Source organism: Uloborus diversus, chromosome 4 (assembly GCF_026930045.1).
Source record: "Uloborus diversus isolate 005 chromosome 4, Udiv.v.3.1, whole genome shotgun sequence".
NCBI classification, from domain to species: domain Eukaryota; kingdom Metazoa; phylum Arthropoda; class Arachnida; order Araneae; family Uloboridae; genus Uloborus; species Uloborus diversus.
The window spans coordinates 96,346,589-96,360,506 of record NC_072734.1 but is presented as its reverse complement, the minus strand read 5'-3'; the positions used below and the strand labels follow the sequence as shown (position 1 = coordinate 96,360,506).

At 33.2% G+C, this 13,918-nt stretch overlaps 1 protein-coding gene across 1 annotated transcript in view; it reads left to right on the top strand.

Annotated features, from left to right (window-relative positions):
* LOC129221587 (phosphatidylinositol 4-kinase alpha-like) overlaps positions 1 to 12,732 on the top strand; it is a 100,775-nt gene extending 88,043 nt beyond the window's left edge. Inside the window, 6 exon segments of the mRNA XM_054856100.1 lie at positions 7,715 to 7,889; positions 8,185 to 8,289; positions 9,439 to 9,564; positions 10,528 to 10,648; positions 11,141 to 11,300; positions 12,400 to 12,732. Of these exon segments, the coding sequence (XP_054712075.1) occupies positions 7,715 to 7,889; positions 8,185 to 8,289; positions 9,439 to 9,564; positions 10,528 to 10,648; positions 11,141 to 11,300; positions 12,400 to 12,625 (913 nt within the window). The 3' untranslated portion in view covers positions 12,626 to 12,732.
* The last annotated feature ends 1,186 nt before the right edge of the window (positions 12,733 to 13,918 follow it).

The following is a 13,918-nucleotide window of genomic DNA, read 5'->3' as shown; positions in this document are numbered from 1 at the left end:
TCTGCGTTTTCCCCGTTTGTAATGATATCATCAGCATTACATTTGGGGAGAAGTCGACTGGGCTTGTGTACTATTCTCAGATAACAGCAGGTTCTGTCTGTCATCTGATTGTGGACGACAACTGATCTGGCCTGAGAGTGGTACTGAATAAAGGCCAGAAAACATAAAAAAAGGACAAATATCCTACTAGTGGTGTCATAGTGTGGACTCGGATCATGATCAATGGCCGTACGTTGCTCATGTGCTACAAAAAAGGACTGGCAGGCCAACGATGCATTGATGTTGTTCTGCTACCTCATGTTTACATGTTCCATGGTGCTGTGGGTGATAAATTTGTTTTCATGGATGACAACCCAACCTGACAGCGCACAGTCTCTGTCCATGAGTGCATAGAGAGCTAGAGTACTCAACCCATCGGATGGCCAGCTCATTCTCTAGACCTGATTCCCATTGAAAATGTTTGTCTTGCTGGCCCACAACGCCCTTCAATAAACAAGGGCACCCTCATCCGTGACTGGCAGAGGAAATGGAGAAACTACCCCAACAGCCGCTGGATATTGTTGTGCAAAGCAGCAAACGACGTGTGGAAGCTTGTATCACTCTCCATGGTGGCCATATCCCATATTGACAGTTTTCGTGGATACGCCCGGGGACGGTAATTAAATTTTTTTCACTTTCACGCATTCAGCACAAAATGACCGTTTTGTCCTTGGGACACTTTTCAACACCTTCTGGATTTCAGAGCATTATAAATTATCGTCATTTTAATATTCTAATATTCTGGCGTTAGTTCATTTCACTTGACATTGAATTACACATACTTTTTTACGCGTTACATAGTCCATTGTGATCCATCTTTAGCAACTGTCTACCAGTGTATATAAATAGAAATAAAATTAAATATGTTTTATTTATAACATAAATGTAGAAACATATTTTATTGTACTGTATCCATAGTCATTTGCATTATGTGGTTTGGATTGCTGTAAACTATATTGTAAGTATTGATTGTTTTATTCTTTTGAAAAATTATTTCAGAAACAGAATTAAATACTGATAATTTATTCAATAAAGTATTTTGTTTGTCATTTTAAAAGTGGTTCAAAATAAAAACAAGAGATTTAAAGTATATCAAATTCACCAATCTGAACAAACAAGTTGAAAGTTTCTGCTTTTGCCAATGCTGTATTGCCATTATAACAAATACAAATACAAAAGTGGCGATCAGCAACAGGCTCTGGGCCCAGCTAGACTGGTCCTAGTCAATTTACAATCCCCAGTGAAGATCAATGGCCCTCTTAAAACTATCTACTTCTTTGCTCATTACCACCTCTTCCGGTAAGCTGTTCCAAGGTTCCACTACCCTGCTATAATAATAATTTTTCCTAATATCCATGTTAGCCTGAGATTTAAATTTAGTTAGCCTGAGACGCTCATTATAACGACCACACATTATAAAGACCATTTCATTATAACGACCAGTGGTAAAAGCCCAAAATTTGTCCCTATGAACTTAATGTTAATTTGCTTTCGGTATAACGACCGTTCTGTATCTTCTAATCCAATACAACGACCGAATTCAGCGGACACTATTTCCGGTGTTTTTTCCAATAAAGCAAATTTGTAACTTGAAATGACCTTGATTATTGTTTACGGACAGCTGCATGTAGTCTTTAGTGTTCAATCCAATTTTGAGAGGGGTGGGAGTGGAGGGGGATTATTACTCAAAACAGCACAGAAAAAATAAAGGGGGAATAAAGTGAAATTCCCGGATTCCGAAGGAAATGGGGTTGACACATTTTATGTTAGTTTTGTGTTTGAACACGTGGTTTTTAAGATCTTTACAGTTTTGCATCTCTCTGAAGCAGCATGGAATGAAGTCTCAGAAAAGACCATCAAGAATTACTTTCATCCTGTTGATTTTGAAAAGCAAAAGGAAATGGAATCTACTGCTGAAGTGCAAAAGCAACTTGCTGAAGTCAGGCAATCCAAGATGAAAATTTCGATGAAGAAGATGAAATGCTGTAAAGTGTGTTTAAGAAAATAAACTGGATGAAGCGTTAAACTTAAACAATTATGCTAACATCGATTCTGATTTAGAATGTGTCGAGCATCTGTCAGAAGATGAATTATTTCTCGATACTGTGCACAAAAATAAATTGATGTATCATGATCAGATGAAGAAATTGAGACCAAAGTTTCTAGTGTGAAAAGTTTCGAATATTTAAGGGACTTTTAAATGTTCTTTCAAAGGCAAAAAAAGAAAAAAAAAACACTACTTATCATCTATACCTACAAAGGAAACTCGTGTTTTGCAAAAATCACGTGCGCTAAAAAGGCAAACAAGTGCTTTTGATTTTATCTTCAGAAAATAAATGATTTTTAAGAATGATTTTTAAGTAAATGATTTTTAAGTATGATTTTTAAGTAAATGATTTTTACTTTCTTCTATATCTAATATATAGAAGAAAGTATTGGATTCGTGCAAATTTTCGAATTTCGAATTTTGACGGATTCGAACGTTTTGAGGTGTGCTGAGTCCATTTCGACTATTTTTGGAAAATGTCTGTCTGTCTGTGTGTGTGTATGTGTGTGTGTATCAGGCTTGGAGTTGATTACGAGAAAATGTAATCGATTACGATTATGATTACCAGCTCGAAAAATAGGAGATTACAATTACGATTACGATTATAATCCTCTGCCAAAACGTAATTACGATTACAGCAAGGATTAGATTATGTCAAAAATGTAATAGATTACAATTACGATGTGCAAATTACGATTTTGATTACGATTACAGACTCGTGAGAGGAAAATACATGCACACATATACTATATTATTCTCATTATTATTTTGCGGCAACAATGTCATAGTTAATGGGTATACATGAATATTGGATCCCTAGTATTCTAAGGGATCAATATTATGCCCATTTGGTGCGCTAGTTTCATATGTATTTATTTCGCTTTCGATTTTCTCCTCTATTAAGGAATTATTATTTTTGTAAGTGCTGGTTGGTTTTTCTAAAAATGCGAACAATTTCCCTTTTTTTGCAGGCTGTTTTGGTGACACATCTTATGTGTCCTTGGTTTCTGATTCAATGCAAATGTTATGACAGTCTTTGTTAGACTTTATTTCTTCCTTGATAATTTATTTTATTTTTTTTTGTGCATGAATCGTACCAGTTGCATTTGAACCTTATGTCAAAATTGAAGCTACTTGAAATACTTCCGATTCTTCATAGTGACTCATTCTAGAAGTTAATGATCCCAAAGTCCGGATCCCAGTGCCTTGTCAGTGTGTGTGGGGAGAAGGAGGGAGGGGGGTCTATACAGACTCAATCCTTATTAAAAAGACATATTACACAAAGAATTTAACAAAATTAGATGAGACAAAGGAAAAACTTTTAAATCCAGACATTTTGTCTAGCCTGCTCAGAAAACTGGACGTTATGTCCTAGCTGTCCAAAAATGTGGACGTTCTGTCCTTGGACCCTGTGTCTGTTGGACGTTATGTCCGTTGGACATTATGTCCGCTCCACGTTCTGTCCCTCGGATGTTTCGTTCGTTGGACGTTTTGGTCATGGATGTTATGTCCGTGGACGTTTTGGATTTGGACGTTTTGTCCGGATTCCAGTGCTAACAACAGCTTTGTTGTATTCGAGTATTGCAAATTTTTGGTCAGGAGGTCCTCAAGATGGTACTTGAACACTCTTAAAGCAATAAAATTGGCACTTTAAAAAGTAAAAATGAGTATAATAAGTTTTGCTATGATTTCCAGGCATTATTTTTTTCCCCACATGCATAAGCATTTTATAATAATATTTTTGTATCTCAGTTTTTAAAGAACACTGAAGTGCTTTTATTTCCTCAAAAAACATGAATGTAAAACAAACTGAAATGCAAAAGGCTTATATTGACAATATTCTAAGCACAAAACGATAATTAACATTTAAAAATAATTCATACACGTTAAAACAAATGTTTTTAAAATCTTTAAATGCAAACTTTTTTCTCTTATGTACCTATTAAAAATTATCAGCATTAAAATATAAAGCATAAATTTAAGATTAAATTAGATGTGAAAATATTTTGAAAAATCATTTACCAGAGTGATGTCATCACGAAAATAAAAGAACCGCTAAGATAGTGCGCGTCAATGAGCACTGAAGTGCAAATCCAAATTCGCTCTCCTTTTGACAAAATTCCTCCTCTTCCGCTAATGAAAGTAAAACAAAAAAAAAAAAAAAAAAAAAAACACCAAAGGCATATAACTGTTTTTTAGAACTTTCTCGAAACGAAAACGTGTTCGTACAGCACTGTTGATATTGTTCTCTTTCCGAGGCGGTAGCTCCGCTTGTTTGTTTGTCATTCACAGATGAAAAGGAAAATTGATGACCAATCCAACTTGGGGACGCGTTCCTGTCAATGACACCTACAGGGTACAAAATCCACAAACTACTTAAGATGCGGCTTGTTTATGACCCTTCGCTAACAAGCACTTAACAGCAGGGCCTAAAGGCCTTGCTGTCTAGTCCTTTGTACTTTTCTATTGAAGTCTTATCTTTTCCTCAGTCCAGATCCCATCGTCTGCATAGCCTTGTAGAGACGCAACTTGAAAGTTTTCACTTTCAGCAAGTCGGGATTACACGATTATGAAACAAAATTACGATTATCTAAACTTAGATTACAATTACGATTATGCAAGAAACACTTGATTAAAATTACGATTACAAGATTACGAGTGTCCCATTGACAGATTATGATTATGATTACAATTACCCAAAAATGTAATCGATTACGCAGATTACGATTACGTAATCGGCGATTACTTCAAGCCTGGTGTGTATGTATGTGTGTCACGTCTGTGTGTGACCAGTTTTTTGTGGCCGCTCTACAGCAAAAACTACCGCATGAAATCGAACGAAATTTGGTACACATATGTGCCCCTATGTGAACTTGTGCCCATTGGTTTTTGGCGCGAATTCCTCCAAGGGGGGTGGAGCAATGGGACGTTTTTTGAGTTACGCGTGCTTGCTATTCCTCAGGAAGTAATTGGCGGAATCAAACAAAATTTGGTCCATATGTTGCCATTAACAGGAACAGATGCTGATTCAATTTTGGTGTCAATAACTCAAACGGGGGTTGAGCTATAGAACGTTTTTTGTCGTCAATTGTGACTGCTGCATCTCAAGAAATAATGAACAGAATGAAAGAAAAATTTATCGGCAAGTAGTCCTTAGTGGGTATAAGAGTTGATTTTATTTTGGTGTCAACAGCTAAAAAGGGGGGGTAGCGCAATCGCCCGTTCTTTTTTTCCATTGTGAGTGCCCTATCTCAAGAAGTAATGCTACGTTCTGGTTGAAATTTGGAATATATGTGAATCCATACGTAAACAGGCTTTGGTTCAATTTTGACTCCAATCGCTCCAAGAGGTGTTGATTTTTTTTTTTTTTTTTTGCGAATAAAAATAGTTTTATTAATGCAACAATAAGAAAGATAAATCGTAATAGATTGTCGTCTGCGTATTTCTCGTGATTTTAATTGTATGGAAATGATCGGAAATATTATCTCAATGCTTTAAAATTTTTAACTGTTGCCATCTTATGTTTGTTAATAAATAAAATATTTGTAATTAATTCAAGTAAGGCTTTTAAAGTAACTTTCAATTTTCGCTCTTTGTTTTGTTTTTACAATAATTCAGACATTGGGATGGTCGTCAAGTTTTTGCATGCGTAATTTTGTTTTTGTTAGGAATATTGCTTCCTCGTCAAGCATGGGGAGGGATCAGAAAAAGGAAAAATATAGAAGAAAGTTTCGTGATGGCCACAACATACTAGTTATGTATGTAATCAGTTTTTTTCCCATATTTTCTACTTTAAAATCTGTCATAATATTTTTCACCCATTATTTTTTTAAAAATCTCTATGATAAAAATACTTAAGGCATTTAACTGGAATCTTTGAAAAAGTGCCAACTTTATTGGAGCAACGTTACATGCATGATGCATTTATATATGTATTTTAATTTCTACCTCTTATAACGACCACTCATTATAAAGACCTTTTCCTCTGGGACGGAGATGGTCGTTATATCGAGCGTCGACTGTAGCTTAAAACAATGACCCTTTGTCCTGTTTTCAGTGCTAAACTTCAGCCCCGTAACATCTTTCATTTTAATAAATTTAAACAACTGAATCACGTCCCCTCGATCTCTTCTTTGCTCAAGACTGTACATTTTTACACCTTCTAAGCCTGGAATCATAGTCTAAGTGAGAAAGTCCATTTATTAGCCTTGTAGCTCGCCTTTGAACCCTTTCCAATACATTAATGTCTTTCTTAAGATAAGCAGACCAAAACTGAACAGCATACTCCAAATGAGGTCTTACCAAACTTCTATATAAGGGCAGAAGAACTTCTTTAGATTTGTTTGAAATAGATCTATTGATAAACCCAAGCATCTTATTGGCCTTGTTACTAGCAATGCTGCACTGTTGGCTAAACTTTAAATCCTGACTTATTAAGACCCCCAGATCAGTAACTTTGTCTGCCTGACTAATGACTGAACCTTGCAAATAATAACTTGTACACTTATTTCCATGCCCTAAATGTAGCACTTGACATTTCCCAACATTAACAGCCATACCCCATTTATCAGCCCACTCCGTAATATGATCTAGATCCTCTTGCAGCTGATTTGCTTGTTTTTCATTTTCTACAGTCCCCATAACTTTGACATCATCAGCAAAACAATTCATGTTCCCAGAAATATTTTTGTGAATATCGTTCATAAAAACAATGAACAAAACAGGCCCTAACACTGATCCTTGAGGAACCCCGCTTAAAACCTCGCTCCAATTAGAGTAATTTCCCCTTACAACTACCCTTTGTTTCCTTCCAGTCAGCCAGTTTTTTACCCAAATGAAAGTTTTCCCTCCTATTCCTATATCAGCTAATTTGCTAAGTAGAGCAACATGCGGTACCTTATCGAAAGCTTTTTGAAAATCAATGTAAACAACATCTACAGTCTTCTTATTGTAGTCTTAATCTAGTTTTGTTCCTAGTTACCAAAAATTCTGAGGTCATTGTCAAGGATTTTAAAAAGAGTGGCAACATTTGTAAAGTAATACAGTAGAAGACCATTATAACACACACCTTGGGAACACACACCAAAAGAAAGTACATTATCATGCACTTTTGCTAGCTTCATGGTTTACATAGTAGCTGCATTTGCAAGAACAATCATATACCTTTCTATTGTGAATACTAATTAACATTAAAAACCTTTGGATTATGATGAGAAGAGGAAAGACATTCAAAAATTTGTCAACAAATTGGTTGCAGGGCAAAATAGAGTATTTTTTAAACTGATTCTACTGTAAATGTGAATTCATGTGTTAATGAATTCACATTTTAAAATTATTTTCAACCTGATCAATTTGCTTGCGCTGTGCCATAGTAACACAACTTAAAACATGAACATGTATGATCATTTCCTCTGCATATTGTACCTTCATTAAAATGAATATGTTTGAAATAAATCGTGGCCAAGTGCTATTTTCTGACAGCCAGGCTTTAAATATATGTATATGTATTATGACGGCTTCCAAACCTGTCACTGTATGTATAGATATATGCATTTATAAACCTTCCCCTATCTCCCCAGTCTTTTGAGTTCATAAGTTCTTGCATTTAATTGACTTATATATTTACAGTGCTGCAAAAGCTCCCTTTTTAGCAAGATTCAAAGCTCAACACTGTGGAATTCATGAAATGGAGAATAAAGTCTTAAATATTGCAAAAGAATCCAATGAGAAAGCTGTAGTGGAAAACGTTGAAAAGGAATATTGGCAAGCTGCTATCTTTAAAGTTGGAGATGATGTGAGACAAGTAAAGCATTTATTATTTATTTATTGCTTCCATGAAACCTTAATTTTTTGTTTTCACGTTGTATATTGAAATGTTTGTGTAATGGTCAGTTGCGTACATAGCAACCCCGCAACGGGAGGGTGCAAAAGAGGTATGAAGACGCAAGCTCTAGAAAAATAACACTAAGTTAAAATTTAAAAAAGAATTTCTTATGGGGGGGGGGGGGGGTGGTGGAGGGACACTAAAATCTATGTATGCTACTGGTAATAGTATTATTTAGGTAATTGTCTGGTATACTTTCTTTTTTTCTGTTTAGGATATGCTAGCTCTGCAAGTAATAGCACTCTTTCAAAACATATTCAAGAAAGTTGGTTTGGATCTATTTTTATTTCCATATAGAGTCGTAGCCACAGCACCTGGTGTAAGTTAATTTGTTGCTTTTCTATGCGTTGTTAACATACCTAATGAAGTTCCTGAGATGTATTTTCTTGTTTTGATGTGACATATATGTAGTCAGATGAACCTCCATGTATCAAAACAGCAAATTACTGGAAGAAAACATTAGCAATTTTGATATATTCGATTGCATTTTTACATAATTACTTCTAAAACATTGAAATTGAAGCTAATTTTTCCATACAGCTCTCTATTTCTAATTTATCTTTGAATCCTATCATATGAGCATTAATCATTAAAAACAATAAATAAATAAGAAAAAATATTCAGTAGACACACATACCAAAAAAAAAACATTGAAAAAGAAATAATTCAGACAGCAGTTACAATGATTACAGCTGCATTCTTTTTTAGAAGATAAAAAAAAAACTACAAATATCTTTATGAACAGCCAGTTTTGCTTAAAGTCCATCATGGAAATGCTCACATTTATTCAACCCATTAAAAACTTTTCCAGGAACATTTTCTGCAGACTGAAGTCCGGGATTGTTTCTCTGAATCTAAGCAGCATCCATCAGAAAAAGGCTTAGCTAGAAATTGATTTTACAGGATAGGTTGGAACTAACATTTGAAAACGAGTTGGGAAAATTTTTCCCCTGCTGACTTGTGAGATTCATAGAGACCCTCACTGAACTTCCTCTTTCTCCTGATCTTAAGTTTTCGTAAGGCAAACTATTTAAAGTGGTATAAAATCTCTCAATATGTATTGAAAATATTTCGGACATTCGAAAACATTTTTGTAAAAACAGTTTTTCTATGTAATGAATATGGAGATTTGTTAAAAGTTTTATAGATAGAAAATTTCAATTTGGGGAAGTTCAATATATGGAGGTTCGACAACTTCCTTATTTAATATTGAAAAAAAAAATAGTTATCTTTTTATTTATTTTTAATGCAAAAGTTATACATTTAAAAGAAAAAAAAAGGAAAATATTGTCTTGTGCTCATATCTATGTTTCAGCTTAGGCATGGAAATGAGTATCATAGTATATTTTTTTGCCTGATTTATAATGCATTAAGTTAGCAACTTTACAAAATGTAACAATTATGTTTTCAACATTCTACAAGTGACCAAAAATATTGCTTATACATCAACTTTTTCTTTTTTTCTTAGTGTGGAGTAATTGAATGTGTTCCTAATGCTAAATCTCGTGACCAGCTAGGACGGCAGACAGACATAGGATTATATGAATACTTTTTGAAAAAATATGGTGATGAACTTTCAAAACCATATCAAGAGGTATTTCATTCTTTAGTCATGCTTATGATTAATATCAGAATGCATGCTAGTGGATTTCATTGAAAGTTGTATTAGAAAATCATGTAGATTTGATTGCTGTGTCCAATTGTAATACTCTTCTGATCTTGAGAAGTAAAAACCAAATAGATAGTAAATGTTAAATACCTTTATTGTACTCATATCTGGACGCCTTTGCAATGCATCAGATTTGGTGGAACGTAAAACATAAGTGTTGACAAACCCGAGGAAACTTACCAACTAAGGAAAAAAGCTATTGAATATAATTTCATGCTTTTTTTCAAGCCCCTCTCACTGCAACGTCCATTCAGTGCAAATCACAGGCTAAAATTATATGCTTTAACTACATTTTTTTATGCTTGAAAGAAATGATTGCTTTTATTTCAGTAAAATAAAATTTTAATCCAAAATTTATCAGCAGAATAATACTTTTATACAATTACAAATCAAAACTTAATGTTAAAAAATTGAAAAGAAACGCAATTTACTTAAAATATGAATAAATTACTAGTGATTAAATTAATATTTTGATTTTGATTTCTATTCTTTTTTAGCATTAGAATTCTCAGCTTCAGAATACTTATTCTTATGTAAGAGTTTATTTATATTTGTGTTAGTTTTTATAAGTTTGCATTAAATCCTTTTTCCTCAATTCAAAACTTATCTGCAGCCAATTTTGGTTTTTGCTACCTATGAACAATTATGCAAATAATGTTTTGATGAGTGATGTAATAGAACTGTTTATTAAATATACGTTTACTCAATTTTAACTAATGAATAGCAATAAAAGCAATAAAGTATTAAATAAGTCAAATAAATGTATTTTCTTTGAAAACTGAAACAAATATTTAAGTAATAATGAAAACCCTGACAAAGTAATATACCATTTTTCTGCTTGCCAGATTTATTTTAACCTATAGTTATTGACTTTCAATTTCCATATAGGCCAGAAGAAATTTCATCAAAAGTATGGCTGCTTATAGTGTTGTTGGATTTTTACTTCAAATTAAAGATCGTCATAATGGCAACATAATGTTGGACACAGATGGCCATATCATTCATATAGGTGAGTTATTATTATTATTATTATTATTATATTTCTTAATGTTGCAGAAAAGTACAAACCACATCAGCCTAGTGGCCATTTTCGAACCAGAATTTTTTTCGAACCAATCCGCTAACCTTTCCGGCGCTAAAAGAAAGATACTGTGAAAAGTTCAGCAAAATCGGCCGGGTAGTTCTCGAGTTTTGCGCTTTTAAACAAACAGATGCTTTTTATAGACTTCATTTTATACTATGTAGAGATGCAAAAATGATAGGATATTATGATCATTATCATCAAGCTTTATAGAATACCAATCCTCATCCATTTGATAATACTAACAATATTAGTGACAAGCATTAAAGTTCAAAGAAAATATTTCTGAAAAAAGTATAATAGGATACTGTTTAACTGATGCTTGAACATTATTAGCATTTTTTAAATAAGCTAGTTTTAATACACAATATCAATGTTTTGGATGGATAATTGTTTTACTATTGATGTGTTTCTTTGTAGATTTTGGATTTATGTTTGAAAGTTCTCCAGGTGGTAACTTAGGATTTGAACCAGATATCAAATTAACAGATGAGATGGTGATGATAATGGGTGGTAAAATGGAATCACAGCATTTTAGATGGTTTATGGAACTATGTGTGCAAGCTTATTTAGCAGTCAGGTATGTTTCAGAAAAAGTATGAATAATTTAAAAAAAATATTTTATACAATGACATTCAATTTGCAAACTTTAATAGATTTTATGAAAGGTAAAAGTTAGTTATCAATGAGTGCCTGTCATTTGGGGAGGTCCAGGATGGGAGTTGGGGGATCAGTTAACCTCCCCCCTGAATTTGAAAAACAAATGTTGTTACATATAAGTGGGCATGGCTTTTGTTGTTTTCTGATAAAATTTACATCGAGTATACACTCTTTATCCCCTCCCTCCCACCCCACCTGAAATTTTTAAAATGATAAACATAAAAAGTGCCCAAATGTCTTAAATCTGCAAAAACTTTCACCAAAAAATTTCAAAACCTCACCATTAACTATGAATGTCAATGAATACAATGGGGTTGTTTCAGAAATTTTAAAAGTATTTTTTTCTGGAAGAGCATGTTTAAAACCATGGGATATGACCATTTTTTAAATAATTTTTTTAAGTTTAATATTTCTAAAAAATTACTTAAATCGGTACACTTTTATTGTTTATGTTTCTGCTCGAAGATATCACAAATGATGAAATGCCACTCAGTGTTGCCATTCACGGTTCAAAATATTTAATTTGCATCTTTACTCACGTGTATTGGCAACGATATGGTTGATAGCAAGCGTAGAGCACAATTTTAATTTGCTTGTTGATTATCATAACGTGGAACCGTGGTAGAAAGATGCGCCAAAATGCATCATTTGTGATGTCACGAAAACCACGCCTTGTTTCAAAAATCGGACAATTTAAAAAAATTAATTAAAAATAAACTGTTGGAAAAATAAAAAATATTTTCTCGGTCTATGTTATTTTTTTTACTTATTCTATCAATTTCAGTGACTAAAAGTAGTATTTTTGACTGAAGGAAACAACCCCATTCTTATCAAGATTAGCAAACTGTTCTTTTTTATATTTTTGCCTATTTAATTTTCCAGAAAAAAAAAAGAAAAATTGCAATTTTGATTAGCACAGTAAGGGAAAAGTTTATTTTCCCTTCCTAATAGAATAGATAATCAAATATATTTCAATTGTTTATTTATGTAAAGCGAATGTTTCCTTATTACTGTTCTAGACCCTACAGCGAAGCGATTGTTTCACTTGTAACACTGATGTTGGACACTGGATTACCTTGCTTTAGAGGCCAAACTGTAAAACTTCTTCGATCTCGATTTGCACCAAACTCTAGTGAAAAAGAAGCAGCAGCCTATATGTTGAAAATAATTCGAGACTCTTGCCTCAATTTCCGTACAAGAACCTACGATATGATTCAATATTATCAGAATCAAATTCCATATTAGGCATTTACTTATGTTGTAACAAAATGAAAATGAATAGATGTATATTATGTAATTTGTTGTTGTATTATATAGTTTAATTATCAGTGCAGTTAAAATATTTAACTCTTTGTGTCATTTTTATTTTGCATAAAAAATTTCCTGGACATTTATGTAAAAAAGATTTTTAATTTTCGCTTCTATATTTTTTGATAGTGCATATTATGAAAAAATTATGTCACAATAAAGTGGAAAGTAAAAAAGAAAAACTTAAAAAACAAAAAAGAAAAGAATGGAAAAAAAAAATATATACGAAAATTGCACAGAAAGTAAAATTTTCAATTCAAAACAAGGAATTGAAATTTTCTAATACTTGTTAAGGAGAAAATAATGGAATACAAACTACAGACTGGATTTTCTTAAAAAAAATTGAAGACTAGGTGACTGATTTTTATCTAGTTTGATTCAGACGACTGCAAGTACTTTTTAGCCGTCACTGTAACTTTCGAGAGATAAAAAAAGTGTTTCCTGCGCCAGTTACATCTAGTACTTACAAAGACAAAACACCTTCGAATGTAGACATACAAAGTCACTCATGTGGGAAGTTAAAATTTAATGAATATTTAAAATGCATAATAACTTTTTGTAAACGAAAAACATCGACATTGAAATTTTCTAATATTTATTTAGGAGAAAATCATGGAATGCAAACTACAGACTTGATTTTCTTTAAAAAAATGAAGACTATGTGTCTGCTTTTTACCTAGTTTGATTCAGACAACTGCAAGTACTTTTTTGACTGTTTTAATATACAGTGTGTTTGTAAAGGCATGATGCACTTTTGACCCGTCACAATAAAACAACAAAACAAGTCAGAAATGTAAAATCTTCACCAAATGAAAGAAATGCTCTCCAAGTTTCAAAACATATTCTGTGCAGTTTGGTGTAGCCGCCATTTGTTGTTCTACACACATCTAAAACATATTTAAATTTTTCCGTCACACAGTTAAGAACATTTGGTGTAACAGAGTGAATCCGAGAAAGATAGACGTTTCTTTAACACCTTATGAATTGTAGTCTTGCTTAGGTGTAATTTTCAAGTACACGCGTGCAGATTTGTTAGGCTGCTTAGGTAGCTATCCCGTATAGCTTCTACAGACTTGTCACTTACCGATGGCATTTGAGGCCTGGGTTTTGCCCCCCAAACTGCATGTATCAGCGGCTTACCCTGATACATGCAGTTTGCACTGATTAATGTTATTCCTATACAGTGTAGCATCATTGTAAATGCGATGATATTGGCATTGTACTTTGGTC